General features: G+C 44.5%; 1 protein-coding gene across 1 annotated transcript in view; it reads left to right on the top strand.

Moving 5' to 3' along the window:
• ahr2 (aryl hydrocarbon receptor 2) overlaps window positions 1–25,086 on the top strand; it is a gene marked incomplete at both ends in the record, with an annotated part of 41,074 nt that overhangs the window by 9,867 nt on the left and 6,121 nt on the right. Inside the window, 4 exons of the mRNA XM_080519746.1 lie at window positions 20,010–20,191; window positions 20,285–20,374; window positions 21,830–21,944; window positions 23,334–23,470. Of these exons, the coding sequence (XP_080375872.1) occupies window positions 20,010–20,191; window positions 20,285–20,374; window positions 21,830–21,944; window positions 23,334–23,470 (524 nt within the window). The remainder of the gene's footprint in view (window positions 1–20,009; window positions 20,192–20,284; window positions 20,375–21,829; window positions 21,945–23,333; window positions 23,471–25,086) is intronic.

Genomic DNA, 25,086 nt, shown 5'->3' with positions numbered 1-25,086 from the left:
CAAACCAAAACAAAATGATCAAAAAAAGAGTGAAATATGACTGCAGGAGATGGAAAAAGGTCCCGAAAGATGTATAAAATGCTTTGTCGAAAGTCATTGTCGGAAAAAAAACATCAAAAAGATGCACGAAACGATACGAACTGGGAAGAGATGAACTTCTCAGCAAGCGAGGAGACACAGAGGAGCTCGGCCCGTTGTTTGACGAAGAGGAAGAGGAGGAACGTGAAGAAAAGAGTGGAGTTCGTGTTGGGACCTGCTCAGGCATGAGGGGAACCGCGGCTCCACCCCCCCACCCCCACCCCCCGCTTCAGCTGCTTCACCATTCAAGATGATCAAACTCAGATATTTTTCAAAATAATAGATTTATTCGGTAAAAAAAAAGCCAAATTTATAGGTAAATAATCCCAACAAAGGTGCAGCCAGACAGCACTAATCGATCACACGTGTTTAATCCCCCACAATACCACTCTCCTGTCAGTGACATCATAACCCCCCCACCTCCTCCTCCGTCGTTTCGTGCCATGCTGTTGTTGTCCCCCCCCCAGCATCAAACAAACGCACCTCTTTCATCCAGTCCTTTGAGGGGAAGAAAAAAAAACTCTTTGATGTTTTAAAGTGGTGATTCAGGCTTTTTGGGGGCAGATTTAGTGATCTTTACTTTGTCATGTTCACCTGACTCGTGTTTTTTTTTTTTTTTTTTAGTATTTGACACTTTATTGGAAGTTTCTTCTTTTTTGTTTGTTTGTTTGGTTGTTATTTTCTTTTTTGGGACTTCTTGTGCGCTTCTGTGGCTGTTTGATTGTATTTATTGTCGGGGGGATGTGTGACCTCGCTGTGTCGTTTACCGTGTCGGTTCAAGGTTATGTTTTGACCACATTTTGTATTTTAGCAATGTTTCTCAAAAACCATTGACCCGAATTGCAGGACATTTTTTGTTATGGGTGATTTTCCTTTATCCAAGGATGGTGTCGGTGCCTGTTGAGAGCGAAAGGGTCAAAGTGTTGGTCACGAAAGGGTTAAAAAAAAAAACCCAAAAAACCAGTCGGTTTTATTCCGATTGATGTCAAACCAAGACCAGAGTGTTCCGGTTTTTTTACGGCGTGTGCGGCTCCATGTGCTGAAACGCGTTGACTCATCTCTCCACCGCCGTTTTACAGGAAGTAGTTTGTCAGAGGAAGTCGGGGGGGGGGGGGGGGGGGGGGGGAGTGGAGTCATACCAGAGAGAAAGGATGTCTGCTCAACCTCTGAATCCAGACACAGTCTGCGGAGATTCCACCAAAAAAAAATCGAAATTTTTAAATGCGGATGAACGCCGAGTCACAAATCCCCCCCGTGAGATATCTGGGGTTCGGCGGTGGAAAACCACCGCGCCCTGCCCCGCCCCTCCCCCGCTCCTTGTGAATGAGAGTTTACACAAGGCAGGTATGCGGCGGCCATTGAGGAGCTGTAACGTGATCTCTGCGGCTTTTTTTCTTCGATTACCCGTTCAAGTCCACTCCGCTCGTCTTGAGGATCACGGATGTACAACCGCAAGGACCTGTGAGAAAGCAGTGAAACACAAAAGGACAATGAAAAGCAATAAAAAGAGGAGCTGGTCTGGCCTGACCTGAGATCAGCCAGAAAACAAGACTCCTAAAATGTAGAAAAGAGACGTATTAGAAAGATAAAAAGTGACGGATAGACTCACGGATTTTCTCAAAGTCTGTCTGGTTTATGTCCGTTATTGGGTTTGAGGAATCCCACGTCTGTCGAGGGTTTATTTTCAGACTCGTGAATCTTTTGCATGTATTTTTACCATAAAATGGTGTTTTGTTTTGGTTTTTTTTTTTTTTTACCTGCGCCGACCCTGCAGAGATTAAATATCCGTGTGATCTCGGGCTTTTGTGTCCCGCTCTTATTCACAGACACTTTCAGAGCGATTTCACCACCCCCCCTCCCCCCCTCCCCCCTCCCTCCCTCCCTCCCTCCCTCCCTCCCTCCCTCCCTCCACTCGCTTCTGGGAATATTTCTAATCTCTGAAATCAAAGTTGTGGAATTGATAGGGCTGTGTGCCGCGAGGGAAGGTAGTGAAAATATAAAAAAGCCTTTGTCATCCTCTCTGTCTCTCTCTCTCTCTCCATCTTTCCTTCCTTCATTCATTCTTTCCTTCTTTCTATCCTTCCGTCTTTCCTTCCTTTCTTTCCTTTTCTTCCTTTTTTCTTCTTTCTTCTTTCATTCATTCCTTCAGTGTTTCTTTCATTCTTTCTATTCTTCCTTCGTTCCTTCATTCTTTCTATCTTCCAGCTTTCCTTCCTTACTTCATTCTTTCTATTCTTCCTTCCTTCCTTCGTTCCTTCATTCTTTCTATCCTTCCGTCTTTCCTTCCTTTCTTTCCTTTTCTTCCTTTTTTCTTCTTTCATTCATTCCTTCAATGTTTCTTTCATTCTTTCTATCCTTCCATCTTTCCTTCCTTCCTTCATTCTTTCTATCCTTCCATCTTTCCTTCCTTCCTGCATTCTTTCTATTCTTCCTTCCTTCCTTCCTTTCCTCTTCGCTTCTTTCTATCCTTCTGTCTTTCCTTCGTTCCTTCATTCTTTCTATCTTCCAGCTTTCCTTCCTTACTTCATTCTTTCTATTCTTCCTTCGTTCCTTCATTCTTTCTATCTTTCCATCTTTCCTTCCTTCCTTCATTCTTTCTATTCTTCCTTCCTTCCTTTCCTCTTTGCTTCTTTCTATCCTTCCATCTTTCCTTCCTTCCTTCCTTTTTTACTCTTTCTTCTTTCATTCATTCCTTCAGTGTTTATTTAATTCTTTCTATCCTTCCATCTTTCCTTCCCTCCTTCCTTTTCCCCTCTTTCTCCTTTCATTCATTCCTTCAGTGTGTCTTTTGTTCTTTCTTTCCTTCTGGGTTGTGTTTTATCATGTTTGAGCGTCAGAAGAAGAAAACTCCCCGGCAGTGAAGGAGAGGAAACCTCCACTGTCCCCCAGAGCGTCAAAGTGTGAGGACAGTGGTTTCACAACACCGTGAACTCCTTCCTCGGCCGCTCCGCCCCAAAGTTTGCTGGTTCAACTCCTCTTACTCTCCTTGGTTTCGTTTCATCCCGTCTCGTCTCGTCGGTCCGTCGTTTCTCGAGGCTCTTTTGGTCTCGTCTCGGTTGGTAGTCGTCGATTCGGTCTTGCATCATGGAAGTCCCCGTCCTCACGAACCAAAATGATCTCTGTCTTAAAAAGTTTCCCGTCCACACGGGAAACATCAGCGTCGCCGCGACGCCGTGAAAAACGACTCCAAACGGCGGCGGCGTGGAGACGACAGGACAAAAACGATGGTTACATGAAACAGCGTCCCGAGGACAGGGTCAGAATCGTCTCTTCTCGTTTCGTGCCGATTCGGGTCATCTTGTACGGCCTCTTCTCGTCTCGCCTGGTTTCAGATCGTTTTTGACGTTTCTTGTCTTATGTGCGTATCGTCTTGAGTTGTGACCAATTGACCCTCCTTTATCTCGCCTTGTCTTGGGGGTCGTCGAGACCCGATTCTCGCACCACCTCTTCTCGCGTCGCCTTGTCCCGTCTCGTCCACCGAGCTTCTACAAGCGCTGAGCAATTCGCCCGTAAATAAAGACGACGTTTGTTTTGGTTCTCTTTGTTCACTTAACTAAACGTGACATCGTGTTACAAGCTTATTTAGTCCAAACAAAGTGCAACTGTGCAAATATTTTTTGGACGACTCTGCCTGCCGTACCAGCCGGGTGAGTTTCAGGTGAAGTTCAATCAGGACATCACACGCGCGCACACACACACACACACACACAGTGCGGCGGATATCAATGAATCACTTGTTTGTGTGAGCTGGTTTATATTAGATAATCTGCAGGTGTCGGCTCGTCACGGTACGACTCGCCGTGACTCTTCAGATCAGCATGTCGATCGTCACGGTATCAGATGGTCACGTGAGTTTGACTCGTTCAAGGTTTCTTCGGCGCAGAGAATAAAATAAAAACTCAAAGCAAATCAAGATTTTACACAAAAGAGTGTCAAAAATGACTCCATCAATAGAGTAAAAACATTTAATTTTGGTTATCTCTCAAATTTGACAGTACTAATCGTCCCCATACCTGGAACGACGCTGAAGAAGTGAAAACAGTATGTCTTCTCTCTCTCTCTCCCCGGCTTGTTCCAGGTTTTAAAAAGTGTGTTGCTCCAACCAGCCAATCAGAAATCAAACCCTATATAGTGTCATCGGGGGTTCAGCCAATCACAATCAAGGTAGGCTCCTCCCCCTTTGACTTCTCCCCACATGGCACCACGAGCGGAAGCACTTCCTCCTCTTCCCATACATGGCTGGGCGGAGCCAGTCCAGCTCACACAGACACAGCAGATTCTGAATGCAGCTCCTATGATCCAATATTCTCATGGAGGAAAATCAAGGAAAAGATGGATTTTTTGGCGGGGGGTAAATAAACTTTGAATAGAAGGTGAAATTGTTGAAAAGTTGGATGATATGACCTTTAACCTTTAACCTCTGAAAATGTGAAGATTTTTGAGGAATTTTGAGAACGCCGTTGGTTTGTCCCACCTCCGTTTGGACCGTCGTCTCGTTTTTAGGGTTCGGGTGACCCCTCAGTTTTGGCTTTCCGCTCGCCTCGCCTGGATCTCCGGGCTCCTCGCCTTTGTTTACATTACCGGAGCTCCCCCGCAGATGAAAGAGGAGCCGGCGCCACCTCCCAGGCCAGGTTCAGACATGTCGGCGGACTGAGGGCCCGAACGGGCCAAAAACAAAGGCTTGCGTAACCGCGGCTCGCCTGGATGAACACACGACGCACGATTCCCTCGCTTTTACTGCCACAGTGTGTTTCACAGCTTTTATCAATCAGAGAGACGTGACGGTGCAGTTCTACGCGCGCTCAGAACGCCGCCTCCAGCTGTTTGGCGGCGGCTCCCCATGTGCTTCCCGACGCCGCGCTCCAAGCCGCCGGCCGGATATTTTTACCCGGGCCGACGCGTTATTTTTAGGACAAATAAAACCTGGCGGGCGCTGCCAGGGAAGGCGAGAGATTCCCACCACACCTCCCCCCCCTCCCCCCCCCAGACTCTGACAGACCGATCCGGTGTCTCCTATTTGAATTTCTGGCTCATTTGCCCGGAGATAACGGCGGAATCTTAGCAGTCATATCGGCTCGTCTGGAGATTTGGCACGTTGTGGGAGGATTGAGGCGACGGATGTATCGCAACGTGTTGAACGTTATTTCCCGAAGTGATGAACACGACGCCGGAGGCCGAGTCCTCATGAATGAGTGAACAGCAAGAAGCATGACGACCTGACAAAAAAGTGTTTTCCACCTCATTGGACTCAGAATGAGACTCTGACCTCAGAAAGAACCGCAAACCACAACTCATCGTGGAAAAGTGAAGACGCTTTAGTGAAAATGTATACGTTTTAATTGATTATTGCATTCAATTGAACTGTCTGCTATTAGTTTTTGGAAGATATTTAGTCTGGCTTCACACTGATTTTTGGATTTCACCAATATTTGAATACGATTTTATTTTTATTCTGTATTTAAATTCCTTTTTTGGGGAATTTTTCTTGGCTTGTTTAAACCAATTTCCAATTGGTTTTTGGACTGACTTCATGCTGGTTTTCCTGCTGGTTTCACTTTACTTTACTTTACTTTGTTAATCCCACAAAATGGGGAAATGTACGTTGTTATAGCAACAGCGAGGTAAAAGAAGCTAAATATACAATACACTAGAATGACAGAAGTATATACAGAAAATATACAATTTACCAGAAAAATAAGCAAAGTCTACCATGTACTAGAACTTAGGAAGCACAATATACTAAATAAAGCAGAATATAAAGTATACCCAAAAAATAAGCGAAATATACAACTTCAAGAAGTTAAATATACAATATACTAAAATAAGCTAAATATACATTACACTACAACTTAGGAAGCTAAATGTACAATATACCCCAAAAATAAGCAAAATATACAACTTCAAGAAGTAAAATATACGAAATATACAATATACTAGAACTTAGGAAGCACAATATGCTAAATAAAGCAAAACATAAAGTATACTAGACAGATAAGCAAAATATACAACTGAAAGAAGTAAAATATACTAAAAGAAGCTAAACGTACAATATACAAAGCTCAATATACAATATACCCAAAAAACAAGCAAATTGTGCCACATAGTAGAACTTAAAGAAGCTAAGTATACAATCACTAAAAGAAGTTACATTTAAAGTATAATAGAACTTAAAGAAGCAAAATCTACAGTATACCAGAAAAAGAAGCAGAAAAAGCCAATATACTAGAAGAAGATAAATACACAATATACTAGAAGTTCAGAAGCAAAATATACAACATACTTTACCAGAAAAGAAACATACTGCACCATGAACATATTACCGACACACAGAGTTTCCACACAGTTCCTTCAGTCACAGGTGTTTGGGTTCACTTCCAGCTGTTTAGGCTGGATTCTGAGTTTCCAGAGTTAAAAGCTCATGTAAAAGCGACAGCGAAGAAGCGTCTCCGACTTGTTTCCGTGGCGGTGAGGGGGAACCTCGTCTGGGCGAAGCTCCGCGGCTCGGTTGGGAACGCCAGCTCTTCTGCAGCGCCGTCACGCTCGACTGGCGATCCCCTCAGCGCCATTCTGCGGCGGTGGCGTCCAGAGGCCGCGTCGCCACATCTGGGGACGAGCCAGCGCCAGCGTTTACGTTGGACGGGTCTGATTCCAAAAACACCATAAATTTATTTCGGAAAAAAAAGAAAATGGATGCCCAGTGCGTGTCACGGAGTGATAATGAAAGAAAACATGGCGTTCGGAGTGAAGACAGCCGAGAGCTGCTCCGCTCTCTGGGTTTGGCAGGAAACACGTCTCTGGCCTCCGACCTTCAACTAAACACTTGAAAAAAATACAGCCGTGCTTTGATCCACTGCAACTGTGACTTTTTCTTTCCATTTTGTTGTTTTATAGTTCAGATTGGTAGTTTTATTGTCCGTATTGGTAATTTTATAGTTCAGATTGATAGTTTTTATTAATATTGATAGCTTTATCATTCATTTTGGTAGTTTTATCATCTATTTTGGTGGTTTTCTAGTTCACATTGGTAGTTTTATCGTCCATATTGGTAGTTTTAGAGTTCAGATTGGTAGTTTTATCATCCGTATTGGTAGCTTTGTCGTCCATATTGGTAGTTTTATAGTTCAGATTGATAGTTGTATTATTCATATAGATAGCTTTATCATTCATTTTGGTAGTTTTATCATCTCTTTTGGTGGTTTTCTAGTTCACATTGGTAGTTTTATCGTCCATATTGGTAGTTTTAGAGTTCAGATTGATAGTTGTATTATTCATATTGATAGCTTTATCATTCATTTTGGTAGTTTTATCATCTATTTTGGTGGTTTTATAGTTCAGATTGGTAGTTTTATTGTCCGTATTGGTAGTTTTATCGTCCATATTGGTAGTTTTATCATCCATATTGGTAGTTTTATCATCCATATTGGTAGTTTTATTGGCATATTGGTAGTTTTATCGTTGAGATTCTCCCCTTATAGCATCCAATACTGTGTCAACCCATACGAACGTCGGGTTCTCTCCATTTCGTTCACGTTTGTAGCGTGTTATCCTCGGCACACGCGGCTGCGTGGTTTCATTTCCATGCTCAGTGCTGCTATGAGCGGCTGCTGCAGTGTGAACGCAACACGTTTCTTTAGCGGCCACGGTGTCGTCACATGAACTGTTGACATGGAAAACGGAGCTTTGGGGTTCGGAGAGTTCACGTTTCAGCAAAGAGAGAGAGAGACAGAGAGAGGGGGAAAGAGAGAGAGTTGGAAATGACAGCAAAGGCTCCTGGTTGGATTTTTTGAGTCACAAAGAAATGGAAAAAGCCTGGTGGGCTTGTCATAACAAAGGAAGACGATACATAACTCAATCGTATTTATTTTTTTAATTTGGAAAGTCACCCGATGCAACTTCCAAGACCTGGAACGTAATGAAATAAAGGAGGCCGCGCATGACTGACGTGCAGAAACGGACACAGTTGTGCTTCAGAAGAAGAGCGAGCTCTTGGTGTTATTGCACGTGAACACACACACACACACACACACACACTGCTTGTTGAAGACCTGCTCAACCTGATTGCTTCACTTTTCACTCGTGACCTGGTTGTTTTGTCTCTCTTCCATGTGTGATGTCCTTCCCCCTCCTCCTCCTCCTCCTCCTCTTCGTCCCTGTGGCGGCGGTGCGCTCCTCGCCTGCAGGTAAGCCTCCCACGTTTGTGTGATTGCTCTCTCTCGCTCTCTCTCTCTCTCTCTCTCTCTCTCCTCTTGTTGTCGCCGCTGGTTGTATTTGGTCGCCGTGCCGCCTGGAACCCGCCCATCCTGTTCCGCTGCATTCACCTCTGCCCGCTGCGTCTGTGGACGACCTGACACTCTCACTCTTTTCTCTTTTTTTCATTAAGAAGAGTCGTGTGTTTTATGAACTAATTCACAGTTTCGGCGCCGTGGCGACATGCCAAATTCAGTTTGTTTGTGTCGCTGGGAAACAAGGTGCCGTTGTATCATTTCATTACCGTGTTGCATTCGATCATATTTATTCCACTTTATCTTTTAACGTATCATAACAAACGATGTATTCGGGGTTCTCGCTTCATATCTTCTGGGTCATATCGTACGTTATTGTTTTAGGGAAGAGTGGGGTGGTCCATGACCGCAGTGGGGCCTGCAGGCGTCAGGAAGAGGCCGGAGACGGAGGGAATCAGAAGAATGGCTCTTTAATTGTCAGATAATAAGCAGGGGGATTTCTGAAAAACAGATTTTGGGCCCCAAGTCTTTCCGCACCTGCGAACATGTCACTCCGGTCTCACCAGACCTCCCTCACTGTCGTTTTAAATCAGCCGACGAAGTGTCTCGCGTCCAGGCGCTTTCCTCCGCAGCTGTGATCCGAGCGGATGTCTTGTGCTTCCAATATTTGCTCGAGCGGATTGCGTTTCCATGTTGTGCAGACGTGCAGTCTGTGTTTGATTGAGTCTGAGGCCGCAGGGAGCCGAGAGCGCGAGCCGAGCTTTCGTCTTGAGCTTTGAGCTGCTGAGAGCGGCTCTCTGAGGAAATAGAAACAGAGTTCTGACTTTAAACTCAGAATTGTGAGAGGGCGGGGGGGTTCTGCCGAGTAATTCTGAGTTTAAAGTGAAAATTTTGAGTTTAAGACTCGAAACTTTGAATTTAAAAGTCAGATATTTGTGAAAAAAGGCCAAATTCTGAGTTCAAAAGTCAGAATTCTGTTTAAGACTCGAAACTTTGAGTTTAAAAGTCAGATATTTGAGGAAAAAGGCCAAATTCTGAGTTTAAAAGTCAGAATTATGAGTTTAAAGTCAGAATTATGAGTTTAAGACTCGAAACTTTGAGTTTAAAAGTCAGATATTTGAGGAAAAAGGCCAAATTCTGAGTTTAAAAGTCAGAATTATGAGTTTAAGACTCGAAACTTTGAGTTTAAAAGTCAGATATTTGAGAAAAAAGGCCAAATTCTGAGTTTAAAAGTCAGAATTCTGACTTTAAAGTCCCAATTCTGAGTATACAAGTTGGAATTGTTAATTTCTAAGACAGAATTCTGACTTGTGAGAAAATAGTGACAACTCGGGTTCTTTATTCACAGTGGTTCTAATCCTCTTCCATACTGCTCTGTATTAAATTCACCCACATTCACACTATGGATCCAAATCGCTTCTGATTCCTCGTAAAACGTTAAATTTGTGGATTGACACAGAAGCATTGGCCGACTCTGTGAGTGTTTGACCGCAACGACCACTTCCTCCTCGTAGCTCCTGCGACGCGTGGCGACACCAGTGAAAAGAAGCTGGATACTCAATATGAAGGTTTTCGCGACAAAAAAACAAAAAAAGACTGAGTAAATAGTGAGAAGCTCTGTTGGAACAAGTGAAAGAGAAACACACTTCTCTGCCAGTAACTCATCACTCATGGCCCTGGGTGTGTTTACTTACATACTTTTCACTTTGTGTCCTGTCCGTGTGTTTCAGACAGTGTTTCCATGTGACACGTGCGTTAATCTGCATGTGCACGAGGGCTGCCTTTCCTCAACCCCCCCCCAACCCCAGTCCGGGGGCCCCCCACCTCCCTCGACTCCTCTTTCCCTCTCGCTTTCTTGTCTAAATAAACTCTTTACACGCAATCTGGCCTGGCGACCTGCCGAGCCTCTGCGTGGGGGGAAACCGCCTGTCAGTCAGCACTCAGGCTCTCACCACACTTAATGACCTGACCAACATGGCCGCCCTCAGGTCGCCATGTTGGTTTAACCAGCACGGTCCCGGCTGATTCGCAGGATAACTGTGTGTGTGTGTGTGTGTGTGTGTGTGTGTGTGTGTGTGTGTGTGGGGGGGGGGGGGGCTGCAATATGGTGCCAACTTCATTATACATTTTGGCATCTCCTCCTCTTCCTCACTTCTCCTCTTGTTCCTCCTCTTCCTCGCTTTTCCTCTTGTTCCTCCTCTTCCTCGCTTCTCCTTCACATCTTGTTCCTCCTCTTCCTTGCTTTTCCTCTTGTTCCTCCTCTTCCTCGCTTCTCCTTCACCTCTTGTTCCTCCTCTTCCTTGCTTTTCCTCTTGTTCCTCCTCTTCCTCACTTCTCCTTCACCTCTTGTTCCTCCTCTTCCTCGCTTCTCCTTCACCTCTTGTTCCTTCTCTTCCTCACTTTTCCTCTTGTTCCTCCTCTTCCTCGCTTCTCCTTCACCTCTTGTTCCTCCTCTTCCTCACTTCTCCTTCACCTCTTGTTCCTCCTCTTCCTTGCTTCTCCTTCACCTCTTGTTCCTCCTCTTCCTCACTTCTCCTTCACCTCTTGTTCCTCCTCTTCCTCGCTTCTCCTTCACCTCTTGTTCCTCTTCTTCCTCACTTCTCCTTCACCTCTTGTTCATCCTCTTCCTCGCTTCTCCTTCACCTCTTGCTCCTCCTCTTCCTCGCTTCTCCTTCACCTCTTGTTCCTCCTCTTCCTCGCTTCTCCTTCACCTCTTGCTCCTCCTCTTCCTCGCTTCTCCTTCACCTCTTGTTCCTCCTCTTCCTCGCTTCTCCTTCACCTCTTGTTCCTCCTCTTCCTCCGCTTCCACCTCCTCCTTCTCTTTCTCCTCCTCATCCTTCTTCCTCCTCCTCCATCAGTATCTACTCTGTAATATCTGTGTGTGTGTGTGTGTGTGTGTGTGTGTGTGTGTGTGTGTGTGTGTGTGTGTGTGTGTGTGTGTGTGTGTGTGTGTGTGTGTGTGTGTGTGTGTGTGTGTGCACCCCTCTCCTCCTCCTCCTCCTCCTTCCTCTCCTCCTCTGGTCTCAGGATGCTGGGGGTGAAGAGTTCTCACGCGAGGCTGAGTTGTGTGTTTGTGTGGAAGAAGCAGGAGTTCAGTTCCGCAGGCTCAAGCCCACCGCCGTTTCCAGGAGTTATGTTAACGCCAGCACAGGGCCTTCCTCCCTCTCTCTCTCTCGCTCTCTCTCTCTCTCTCTCTCTCTTCCTGTGCTGCTCTGGTCTACATCACCATCACATATCATCACATTCATAGTCATAATGATCATATTCCTTTATTTACTTGCTTTGATTATTAATATATTAATATTAGTTCTGTTTCCAATACTACAACTACACTCGTACTCTTACTATTACTCCTCCTCCTCCTACTGTTATGACTAATACAATAACTACTGACCACTAATACTCCTACTAATGCTATTATGAATACAATCATCCCCGTTACTCCTGCTCCTTTTACTACTATTACTCCGACTACTTTAATACTGCGATGCTACTATTACTACTACTGCCACCGCTACTTGTACTACTATTGATATTACTACTACTGTGATATTACTTCTTATACTACTGCTACCGCCACCTCTGCTTGTACTACTACTGCTGCTACTACTATTGCTATTACTACGACATTAATTCTACTTTTACTACTGCGATGCTATACTATTACTACTACTGCCACCTCTACTTGTACTACTATTGATATTACTACTACTACTACTGTTAATACTACTGATACGACTGCTACTGCCACCTCTGCTTCTATTAGTACTACTACTATTATTATTGCTATTACGACGACATTAATTCTACTTTTACTACTGCTATGCTATACTATTACTACTACTGCCACCTCTACTTGTACTACTATTGATATTATTACTATTACTACTACTGTTAATACTACTTATACTACTGCTACCACCACCTCTGCTTGTACTAGTACTGCTGCTACTACTATTGCTATTACTACGACATTAATACTACTTTTACTACAGCTATGCTATACTATTACTTCTACTGCCACCTCTACTTGTACTATTATTGATATTACTACTACTACTATTGTGACTATTACTACTATTTGTCCTTCTATTTCTATTACACCTACTTCTGCTACTATTACACCTACTTCTATTACTATTACACCTACTTCTATTACTATTACACCTACTTCTACTACTATTACACATACTTCTACTACTATTACACCTACTTCTGCTACTATTACACCTACTTCTACTACTATTACACCTACTTCTACTACTATTACACATACTTCTACTACTATTACACCTACTTCTACTACTGTTACACCTACTTCTACTACTATTACACCTACTTCTACTACTATTACACCTACTTCTACTACTATTACACCTACTTCTACTACTATTACACATACTTCTACTACTATTACACCTACTTCTACTACTGTTACACCTACTTCTACTACTATTACACCTACTTCTACTACTATTACACCTACTTCTACTACTATTACACCTACTTCTGCTACTATTACACCTGCTTCTACTACTATTACACCTGCTTCTGCTACTATTACACCTACTTCTGCTACTATTACACATACTTCTGCTACTATTACACCTGCTTCTACTACTATTACACCTACTTCTGCTACTATTACACCTGCTTCTGCTACTATTACACCTACTTCTGCTACTATTACACATACTTCTGCTACTATTACACCTACTTCTGCTACTATTACACCTACTTCTGCTACTATTACACCTACTTCTACTACTATTACACCTACTTCTGCTACTATTACACCTACTTCTGCTACTATTACACCTACTTCTACTACTATTACACCTACTTCTACTATTACACATACTTCTGCTACTATTACACCTGCTTCTACTACTATTACACCTACTTCTGCTACTATTACACCTACTTCTACTACTATTACACCTACTTCTGCTACTATTACACCTACTTCTGCTACTATTACACCTACTTCTACTACTATTACACCTACTTCTACTATTACACATACTTCTGCTACTATTACACCTGCTTCTACTACTATTACACCTACTTCTACTACTATACACCGACTTCTACTACTATTACACCTACTTCTACTATTACACCTACTTCTGCTACTATTACACCTACTTCTGCTACTATTACACCTACTTCTGCTACTATTACACCTACTTCTACTACTATTACACCTACTTCTGCTACTATTACACCTACTTCTGCTACTATTACACCTACTTCTGCTACTATTACACCTACTTCTACTACTATTACACCTACTTCTACTACTATTACACCTACTTCTGCTACTATTACACCTACTTCTGCTACTATTACACCTACTTCTGCTACTATTACACCTACTTCTACTACTATTACACCTACTTCTGCTACTATTACACCTACTTCTGCTACTATTACACCTACTTCTGCTACTATTACACCTACTTCTGCTACTATTACACCTACTTCTACTACTGTTAGCAGTGTGATGGACGTACTGCGTTCCTGCATGTGTCCATCATTATTTATAGTATTAGTGTTTGAGGCCGACACGACGTTTGTCTGGAATTAACTGCTAATGGTTTTTCAAGGTGTTTTTATTCAGGGCCGTTTTCCTTCCTGCCGTGTTTCCCGGAGAGACACTGACTGCTGACATGAACTTGACCCCCCCCCACAGCGACACTCCTGCAGCGCCGAGCCGTTTCCAGCCCTTATTGGGCTGACGGGGGAGGGGCGGGGGGGAGGTGGGGGGGTTCACCCTCTCACTCAGTGAGTGATGAGCTTCACTCTGCTCTTAAATAAATACCCTCCTCCCCCTCCGATGACTGAGTGGTACGCTCCATGTGGGTGTGGTAGGGGGCCATGTGCAGGATCAGACCCAAGAATGTAAACGCCGAGACGTCTCCTCCAGACCCGGGGTCAGAGGTCACAGGAGGAGCGGGGTCAGGGCCGGAGCGCATCCACATGCACGGATGATTTTTACATATATGGAAATCAGAACTAGACATCTTCTCCTTCTCCTCGTTGTGAATTTTCCCACCTAAAACAACCCCCCCCCCAAAAAAAAATGTTTTGTCACTGTTTTAGTCACTGTTCTGGTTAGTGCTGCCCCCTGTTGGTAGTTTCTGTGCACTACAAAAACACTGTAGTGCTGTCAGTCCATTAAAAAAAAAATTTATACTTATTAAAACTAAGAATTGCAATTAATTGCATTGTTTTTCTACTGAAGACCAAAGCTTGTAATTATATTTCTTCAGGAAAAAACTGTTTCTCCAAGATTACAAAATAAGAGAGAGAGAGAGAGAGAGAGAGAGTGAGCAGTTGGTCAGCCAACATGGCAACTCACTGTTTTGCTGCAGAATTACTTCTGTGGCCATCAAATATGGCTTTTCAAAGTAAAACTGATGACGTTCACGTACTCAATCATGCATCAGGGAACTTTTAAAGTGAAACTAAGAGCGTGACTGCTTCGTGGGGTTCCACAGGGCTTGATCCTGGGTCCCCTGCTATTTCCCTCTTTTGTGTTTCCAATACGTATAACTGTCCAATACATCTGGTCTCTCATATTCACATTCAGCTGCACATTTGTTTGAACTCTCTCGATGCTCTTCGGTCGTCTGAACATCCCACGCTGTTCGCCTCTAGCTGTCCCTTTGTGGTGCTTCGGTACGTCGGGCTTGTTTACCTTTTTTTTTTTTTTTCTCCCCTGTGGGTGCAGCCGTCAGTGAAATAGCTGTGGTTATCAAAAGGAGACGTGAAACCGCAGAGCAGGAAGTCACAGCGGCCATAGGGAGGAGGGCGAGCAGGAAGAGCAGAAGCCCCGAAAACAATGGAAGCGTTTAGCAATAGCGTCGCCGGTTAGAAACCCCGCTTGACAGACGGACGTTTCAACGGGAGCTCCAGAACCACCTTATGATGCCTGGAAACATAGTCTAATTTGAATTCTGACATTGTTTTTGTCCAATTTCATGTGAAATGTTGGCCTGATTAAGGTACAATTTCAGCTACTGCACACATATTGGCAGTTTGTGTTTGAAATATTGCAAACAAATACGAGATTGCATGAGAAATTGACACTATTTCACATTTAACTTTGAACAAATTCTTGGTTTTACACGAGCTAAGAATGACACGTATTATATTTTCTGATCACGATAAAACATTTTTCCTCAGTGCAACTTGTGCAATTAATGGTATTAAGTGATTCTATCAGCCCTTTTTCCTCGACAGCAACACATTAATGTCTGTAAATTACGAGTTACGGGTCTTTATAATGTTGTTGAACAGACAAGTTTCTCTTAGAACCATAAAATAAATTGTATATTTAATCGGATATTTAGATTTTCTTGAACTTTTTGGGACTCTTCAGTGTCTTTTCTTTCTTCTGAGGGAAAAAAAAGTACTTGTTTTCATATTATACTGCCCCCTAGTGGAGATATACCAGCAGAATCTTGTACTTGGCGTGGAGTTTGTTCTTGGTAGTAATCATTTGATGGATGTACAGTCTTTTTGGGGTTTTTTATTTATCTTTTTTTGGTTGAAAAATACAATAGTGTACACATAGGATATTGTACATATCATATCCTTTTCTTTTTTTTTCTTTTCTTTTTTTTAAACAATGAAAATAGCAAGAGCAATAGAACAGTCTCTGACAGCAATATAATAATGAAATACTGCGAATGTAAAGTAAAAAGTAAACAACAAAAGAAAAGAGAAAAAAATTTAATAATAATAATTAAATTAAATTAAACATGAATAGGATAAGTAATAGCAATAATGATTTTAGAAAATAACAGTAACCACAACAATAACTAAGTAATAATAATGACAATCATAATTAAACGGGTGTATAGACAAGTATATATATATATTTTAAAAAAAAATAGAATAAGCGCGAAATTACTCTTAAGTTGATGTGCAGTTTGACTGAGTTGTCGGCCGGTCGTAGCGCCCCCTGGTGGACATATAATGACAGGCTGCGTGTGGATCTGAGGCGAATCTCGCTGCTCAAAGCGTAACGGGAAGCGACTCCCTTCAGACAACAGATGATACAAGTTTTAGAAGCACACTTGGGGGGGGGGTGGGGGGGATGACGGTGGGGGGGGGGGAAACCCCCGACTCCACTACGGCGAAGTCCTCGCTCTTCATGTCAGAACCTGCAGCGTTGGGGCGAGAGACTGTCGCTGATCCCCATCTCTCCTGTCACCCCTCTTCCTCCTCCTCCTCCTCCTCCTCCTCCTCTTCCTCGTCTTCCTCCTCCTCGTCTTCCTCCTCCTCCTCATCCTCCTCCTCTTCTTCCTCCTCCTCCTCGTCTTCTTCCTCCTCCTCGTGTTCCTCCTCCTCTTCCTCGTCCTCCTCTTCCTCCTCGTCTTCCTTGTCCTCCTCCTCCTCGTCTTCTTCCTCCTCCTCTTCCTCCTCCTCCTCCTCGTCTTCCTCGTCCTCCTCCTCCTCCTCCTCGTCTTCCTCGTCCTCGTCCTCGTCCTCCTCCTCCTCATCCTCCTCCTCCTCCTCCTCGTCTTCCTCCTCCTCCTCCTGCTCGTCTTCCTCCTCCTCCTCCTCCTCGTCCTCGTCCTCGTCCTCCTGCCCCTCTTCCTCCTCCTCCTCCTCCTCCTCCTCCTCCTCCGTCCGTCGAGATGCAGAACAATGCGTCCTTTCAGCTCTCTGGTTTCAAAGTTGAGGGGAAAAACCACAAAGTGCTCCAGACCGGGCGTTGGGAGATGGAGGGATGAAGGGGGGGAGGGTGGCTTGGACTCGCGAGATGATTTTACAAACAGCGCTTTTGATGACAGGGTGGAGAAGAAAGCGAAGAACTTTTTAATCCCGCCGACATCCCCAAAAAAACCACTCCAGTCTTTTTTTGTCCGACCGGCCGTCCAAAACATGGTGAAATTCAAGTTTGACATCACAGGAGACAAAGTGAAAGCTTGAACCTGGATTATAAAATGTCTTAAAGCTTAAAAATCTGCAAAAAAAAAATTGATATTAAACATAGAAACAGAATATGTGCCCAATACTTTACCTATACTTATATTTCCATCACTCTCAGAACTGACTTCAACTAGAACTTTAACTGTTTTAGTTTAGTTCTTTATTAAACGTGTAGTTTTCACATACTTTCTCTTGTCTTTCTTCTCTCTGATGAAAATAAAAGTAAACATTGCGCTTATGTTGAGATGTGTCCTTGAATTCTAATGACACAACTTAAGAATTTAACACTAAAAAGCAAAAAAAAAAAATAATCTAATTACAAAAGACTTTTATGTATGAATAAATGCATACAAGCAGGGATTAATGGAGATTACATGAATGTTGGCCTGTGAAACTGGGATTAAGAGGTGAATTCAAAGCGTTTATAACTCCTCTTCCTTACCATGTAAAACACAGAAGAAGAAGAGGAGGAGGAGGAGAAGGTGGTTTGTGGGTGTTTCTCGGGTTTTTACGAGAGTTCTGCAAGTTGATTTTTTTTTTTTTTTTTAACCACTTCAGAAACAGTACTGGGAGTTCCCCAGGACACACGTCTCACATCTAACCCTCTACTTTGACTTTTTTTTTTCTTTTTGTTTGGTTGTTCTTGAGCTGCTTGACATTCACACGCGCATAAGTGTTTTTTGGGGATATTTCACAACATTTTGCATCTTTAAAATGAGCTTCATGTGGAAATTATTGTCATTTTTTGTCATTATTTGTTTGGTTTTCTGAAACTATAGACATTTTCTTCATGTATACTTATCAGTCAACTAATGGAAATGTGAGAATTTGTTTGTGGTGTTGCAAAATACAACAAAGTTCGGAAAACTCAGATTCAAAAACACACGAAAGGAGTGCGCTTTTGAGACGTTCATTATTCTGCTGTTACCGTAATCTCTCGACTATACGCCGCCACTTTTTCCATTCACTTTGAACCGCTTAAACAATGACGCTGCAGTTTTTACGGGTCAACAAGCTTCGTGCCGCCAAAACCTCGGTGCTGCATTCAGGTGCATCCTGTAACTCCAAACTAATTTTTTTAGTCCTTTTTAAATGTGGTGGGTGCGGCTTATATTCAGGGGTGCTCAATAGTCTGGAAATGACGGTATTTATTCACTGTTTGGTGAATTATCATTGGTTGATTGGTGTGAATTTGGGATTTTGCTCACGTTCCAAATGAAATAAAAGGGAAGTGATTGTTATGTTTGTAGTGGTTTTGGACGTGTTTTCAATGCATTTCATACATTAATTTTTAACTTTGGCTACCTTGCAAGGTATTGAAGCGTGAATGGTTCTCAAGGAACGCTGGCTTTGCCTTCAATTTGATCTGATCTCATTCCAGTAGATCGTTTGATTGTATGTTGGCTATAATGTTATGGCCGATAAGTGGTAGGGTGTGTTCAGAAAATTAATTTCGACATAAAAAAATCACAGGAATGAATACACTGTGTGATAAACAGATTTTAAAAAAAAAAGAAATTTATAGAAAATCGTTCAGATGAAATGTGACTTCTGCGCTGGCTTATGTCTGTCCATCCCACCAGAATCGCCCACAAGGGGGCGCCACCTCAAAACAAGAGCTTTTGGTCGTGACCGCGATCCGATGGAAGGGCAAATTGTTCTGAGCTGCGATTGAGGACGCCCACAGCCTCACTGTAGGTTATCATAGGCAAGCTTTTCTTCAGCATGCTACCTAGCGGTTAGCCGCTAATGCTCACGGCTCACATTTAGCGGCTAGTGTGACGAGTATAAACGCCCCCCCCATGTGATTTACAAATGAGTCTGTATTTCATTTTATCTGCGCCCTGGATATTTCTCTGCGCTTCATGAGTTTTTATTTTTATTCTAGCCGCTAGCCGTTAGCAAGAGATCAAGTAGCGGTGTGAAAAAGCATCAGAACGAGCTCCATGTTTGATTTCTTCGCCAAATGAATGTTGAGAATTGGTTTAAAGACAGTTCACCGGATACGTGACGACACAAGCTGACGACTCGTGGAAAGGGAGAGCACGGTGTCTGCTCCAGATATCTCCGGAAAAGCTGCGAATCACTTGCGAATGTGTTTCTAGCTGTAAAGAGAGTCCAGTCCGAGATTGCATCCATCGCCACGTTTAAACTGGCTTCCTCCACCTGCTTCCGCTCTCGGGATTTCATCCAGCGGTTATTTCTGCTTCTCTTGTTTTTTTGGGGGTTTTTTTTGTGCGGCGATAAGAGGGGGAAGAGGAGAGTGACAGTTGTGTTGTAAGACGACAGGAAACATCGGGCGCCTCCGCCCTGATAGACGGATCAGCCCTTCCTCTTTTTTTTGTTTTTTTCTTTTGTGCGTGTTGTTTTCTCACTGTGCACTTTCCTCAGATGTTTTTTGTTGGTTTTTTTCGGCGGGGGGGGGGGGGGGGGGGGGGTTTCTCAACATTCAATCTGTTTTGTAAGCAGCCGGTTACTGTACCGAGACGTGTACTTTGAATCGACTCAGTACTCGGTACGCCAGAACGCAAAGCACAAACAAAGTACGCATATTGACAAACGTTAGCATATAGCGGTCCTTTTGCTCAAACTCTTCCACTTTCAAACTCCAGATTTTCAGTTTCTACCGAGGTCCAACTCCAAGATGCATGTTTTTTGGGTTTTTTTTTTTAACAAGGAGACGCAGGATTTGGCCGTCATGGCTCCTTTCAGAACTTTTAGACGCTCCAGATGATCTCAAGCCGATCCGTCTTCCTCCCGCAGCCACGTTGAAGGCGTCTCAGAGCAGCTCCAGCTGGACCAGCGAGCGCAGCCTGATGTTCGGGGGGACGGCGCCGACTCCGTCCACCTCATCCTCCGCCGCCGCCGCCTCCTTCACGCCCTCCAGCGCCGTCGTGGCCTCCATTGATGGAGTCACCTTCTCGGAGGGAGACCTGCTGCTTCAGGTGAGTTCCAACCTGATGGGAGGGACACGATGGGGGTGAAGGGGTTAAACACAAACAATATGTGTGTGTGTGTGTGTGTGTGTGTGTGTGCAGGCGCTGAACGGCTTCGTGTTGGTGGTGACGGCCGAAGGCTACGTTTTCTACACGTCCCCCACCATCCAGGACTTCCTCGGTTTCCATCAGGTAAAAAAAAAAAAAAAAAAACAGGATGAATTGATGATAGATTTAAAAAAAAAAAAAAAAAAAAAAAGGATGTTTTTCCTGCTTTGGTCCAAACATCTGTACCAGAAATGGTTCCTGCCCACTTCCACCTCGCTGACCTTATCTCATGTTCCTCTGACATCCATCAACAATCTGCTTTCACTTCCTGTGTCCAGCGGCGATAGAAACCAGGACAAAACAACAGACACTTCTGCTCCAGTGAACCCCGAACAACCTTTTTCCCACAAAACACCTGTTTTGTGGGAAAAGTCTGATAGAGCTTCAATTCAATAGGAATTTATTTTTCTAACTCTATCTAACTGCACATGAAATAAACATCACAAATCATTAAAAAATGATTTGGAAAAAATTGTAGCATATTACATTAAACAAAAATTATATGCTTTTAAAAACGTGTTTATTTCTAACAGTGCACAAGTTGTATAAAGAACATTGGAAAAAACTTGAAACGTGTTTTAATATTTTATTCTCAAAAAGGCTACTTTCTATTTTATTTCTCATTTCTTGTCGATAATTAGTTTCAAATTTAGTCTCTTACCTCATATTCAATTTCTTTTTGAAATACCAAATCTTTCTGGTGTTTGCGGTGTCTGTTTACATAAAAACTGTGCTTGGAGCCACTTGAAAAACAACTCTTCATATACATTCCGACTCCCGGCGGGGTAAAGTGCAAGTTTTTTGAAAAAGACGCTAATCTACATGCACACCACCGCCGTTGTAAATAGTTTTTCTACACACGTGCGAGTGAATGAACATTAACAATTTCAATAACGAATAACAGCACCCACTAGTGGCGGGACATGAAAACTCCGTCTGTTTCTGTGTAAACAGACATTGTTTTCAAAACTGTGCAAACGTGATACTGTTCTGAAATGAAAATGCAAAAATAGTGCGTCTTCGCTTGAGACGTTGCGTAAACTGGTCCTTAATTGTACTTGGCGGCAGCCGTGTGTGTGTGTGTGTGTGTGTGTGTGTGTGTGTGTGTGTGTGTGTGTGTGTGTGTGTGTGTGTGTGTGTGTGTGTGTGTGTGTGTGTGTGTGTCACATGTCTGTGTTCCTGTGTGTGGGAACTGAGGAGCTTTGTCGACGCTGAACTCTTGACTTGTAAACACATCCGTTTGAACCGGGGTTAAAGATGGCCGCGTCACCCGGGGAGGATGCACGTGGTGCACAGCGCACACACACACACACACACACACACACACACACAGCGGGGGCAGGAAACACTTTGTTGCCGAGGCCGCAGCCGCCGCTCAAACCCCAAACTAACCAGCTGCTGCGACTATTTACGAGCGTATTAAAGCGTATTTAAAGAGCGGCAGTTGGTGCCGTGGCGGAGGGGGCCGGGCCACGAATAAAAGTGGCTGTGAGACGGAAGAAATGACGATGACGAGACGTCCCTTGTCCTCTCTTTCAGTCGGACGTCGTCCATCAGAGCGTCTTCGAGCTCATCCACACGGACGACCGAGCGCTCTTCAGACGGCAGCTTCATTTCTCGCTGAACCCAAACAGCGACGGCACCATGAGTTCCAGTGAGTCCAGTAGAAACAACCAGCTGCTACTCCGGGGCCACGGCCACATTGTCTTCCCAGAAAGAAAGGATGAGGTCTGCATGGGGCTGCAGGGGGCTGCAGGGGGCGCTCCACTGTTTTCCACCCAACAGAAGTAACCTACTAAACAAACTGCATACTACTTTAAATGAAAGCTTGGATGAAAGTCCAGTATCGTAACCAAAAAGTCCAGTATCGGTACCAGAAAGTCCAGTATCCGTACCAGAAAGTCCAGTGTCAATACCAGAAAGTCCAGTAATTGTACCAGAAAGTCCAGTATCTTTACCAGAAAGTCCAGTATCGGTACCAGAAAGTCCAGTGTCAGTACCAGAAAGTCCAGTATCTTTACCAGAAAGTCCAGTATCAATACCAGAAAATCCAGTATCGGTACCAGAAAGTCCAGTATCTTTACCAGAAAGTCCAGTATCGGTACCAGAAAGTCCAGTATCTTTACCTGAAAGTCCAGTGTCAATACCAGAAAGTCCAGTATCTGTACCAGAAAGTCCAGTATCTTTACCAGAAAGTCCAGTATCAGTACCAGAAAGTCCAGTATCAGTACCAGAAAATCCAGTATCGGTACCAGAAAGTTCAGTGTCAATACCAGAAAGTCCAGTATCTGTACCAGAAAGTCCAGTATCAGTACCAGAAAGTCCAGTATCTTTACCAGAAAGTCCAGTATCGGTACCAGAAAGTCCAGTATCGGTACCAGAATGTCCAGTGTCAATATCAGAAAGTCCAGTAGCGGTACCAAAAAGTCCAGTATCTTTACCAGAAAGTCCAGTGTCAATACCAGAAAGTCTAGTATCTGTACCAGAAAGTCCAGTATCGGTACCAGAAAGTCCAGTATCTTTACCAGGAAGTCCAGTGTCAATATCAAAAAGTCCAGTATTGGTACCAGAAAGTCCAGTGTTGGTACCAGAAAGTCTAGTATCGGTACCAGAAAGTCCAGTATCGGTACTAACAAAGTCCACTATCAGTACTAGTATGTTCTATATTAGTTGCAGAAAGTCCTGTATCGGTGTCAGAAAGTCCTGAATTAGACCCAGAAAGTCAACTATCGGTACCAGAAAGTCCAGCATCTGTACCACAAAGTCTACTATAGGTACTAGAAAGTCCAGTATGTCCAGTATCAGTCCCCAGGCAGTCTAGTATCAGTAAGTTTGTCGTTTTTTTCTGCTTCTTTGTCACTTCCTGTTTAATTATTATATAGTGTGGATAAGTACTTTGCCATTCCTTCTCCTTATGTTTTGTTATTGTTTTGTTTTTTGTGTTGTTTGTGTCTTATTTGGACGTATTCTACTTTGCTGGTTTGGCAGTTATTAGTTGTTGTTTGATTTATGTGTTTCCATCAACCCCTCCTTGCCGCTGCAGCTGCTCAGAACAGCGTGGAGCTCAGCAGCGTGACGGACTACGACCCGCTGGACATCCCGCCAGAAAACTCCTCCTTTCTGGAGAGGAACTTTTGCTGCCGCTTCCGCTGCTTACTGGACAACTCCTCGGGCTTCCTGGTAGAACACACACACACACACACACACACACACACACACACACACACACACACACACACACACACACACACACACACACACACACACACGTCTGCACACAAGCACCTCCAGCCCCCCCCCCAAAAAATCCATCTGCTTTGCCCGTAAGCCTGCTAACTCCCCAGCAAAGCCAATCCTCTGCACTTGCGGAGCTCCATCACCGAAAAATAAAAAAAGCTCAGACAGAGGTCACGACCTCCACCTCCACCTCCACCTCTACCTCCACCTCCACCTCCACCACTACCTCCACCACTACCTCCACCTCTACCTCTACCACTACCTCTACCTCCACCTCTACCTCCACCTCCACCTCCACCACTACCTCCACCACTACCTCCACCTCTACCTCTACCACTACCTCTACCTCCACCTCTACCTCCACCTCCACCTCCACCACTACCTCCACCACTACCTCCACCTCTACCTCCACCTCTACCTCCACCACTACCTCCACCTCCACCTCTACCACTACCCCCACCTCTACATCCACCTCTACCTCCACCTCCACCACTACCTCTACCTCCACCTCCACCACTACCTCCACCTCCCTCTCTACCACTACCTCTACCTCCACCTCCACCACTACCTCCACCACTACCACTACCTCCACCTCTACCTCCACCTCTATCTCCACCTCTACCTCCACCACTACCTCCACCTCCACCTCTACCACTACCCCCACCTCTACATCCACCTCTACCTCTACCTCCACCACTACCTCCACCTCTACCTCCACCTCCACCACTACCTCCACCTCTACCTCCACCTCCACCTCTACCTCTACATCCACCTCCACCACTACCTCCACCTCTACCACTACCTCCACCTCTACCTCCACCTCCACCACTACCTCCACCTCTACCTCCACCTCCACCACTACCTCCACCACTACCTCTACCATTACCTCCACCTCTACCTCCACCACTACCTCCACCTCTACCTCCACCTCTACCTCCACCTCCACCACTACCTCCACCTCTACCTCCACCTCCACCACTACCTCCACCTCTACCTCCACCTCCACCACTACCTCCACCACTACCTCTACCATTACCTCCACCACTACCTCCACCACTACCTCCACCACTACCTCTACCATTACCTCCACCTCTACCTCCACCACTACCTCCACCTCCACCTCCACCACTACCTCCACCACTGCCTCCTACCATTACCTCCACCTCTACCTCCACCACTACCTCCACCTCTACCTCCACCACTACCTCCACCTCTACCTCTACCTCCACCTCCACCACTACCTCCACCTCTACCTCCACCACTACCTCCACCTCTACCTCTACCTCCACCTCCACCACTACCTCCACCTCTACCTCCACCACTACCTCCACCTCTACCTCCACCTCCACCTCTACCTCTACCTCCACCTCCACCACTACCTCCACCTCTACCTCCACCACTACCTCCACCTCTACCTCCACCACTACCTCCACCTCTACCTCCACCTCTACCTCCACCACTACCTCCACCTCCACCACTACCTCCACCACTACCTCCACCTCTACATCCACCTCTACCTCCACCTCCACCACTACCTCTACCTCCACCTCCACCACTAC

Source organism: Blennius ocellaris (assembly GCF_963422515.1).
Source record: "Blennius ocellaris genome assembly, chromosome: 24".
In the NCBI taxonomy this organism is placed as follows: Eukaryota; Metazoa; Chordata; class Actinopteri; order Blenniiformes; family Blenniidae; genus Blennius; species Blennius ocellaris.
Note: the sequence above shows the minus strand (reverse complement) of the source record. Positions and strands in the feature narration are given on the sequence as shown.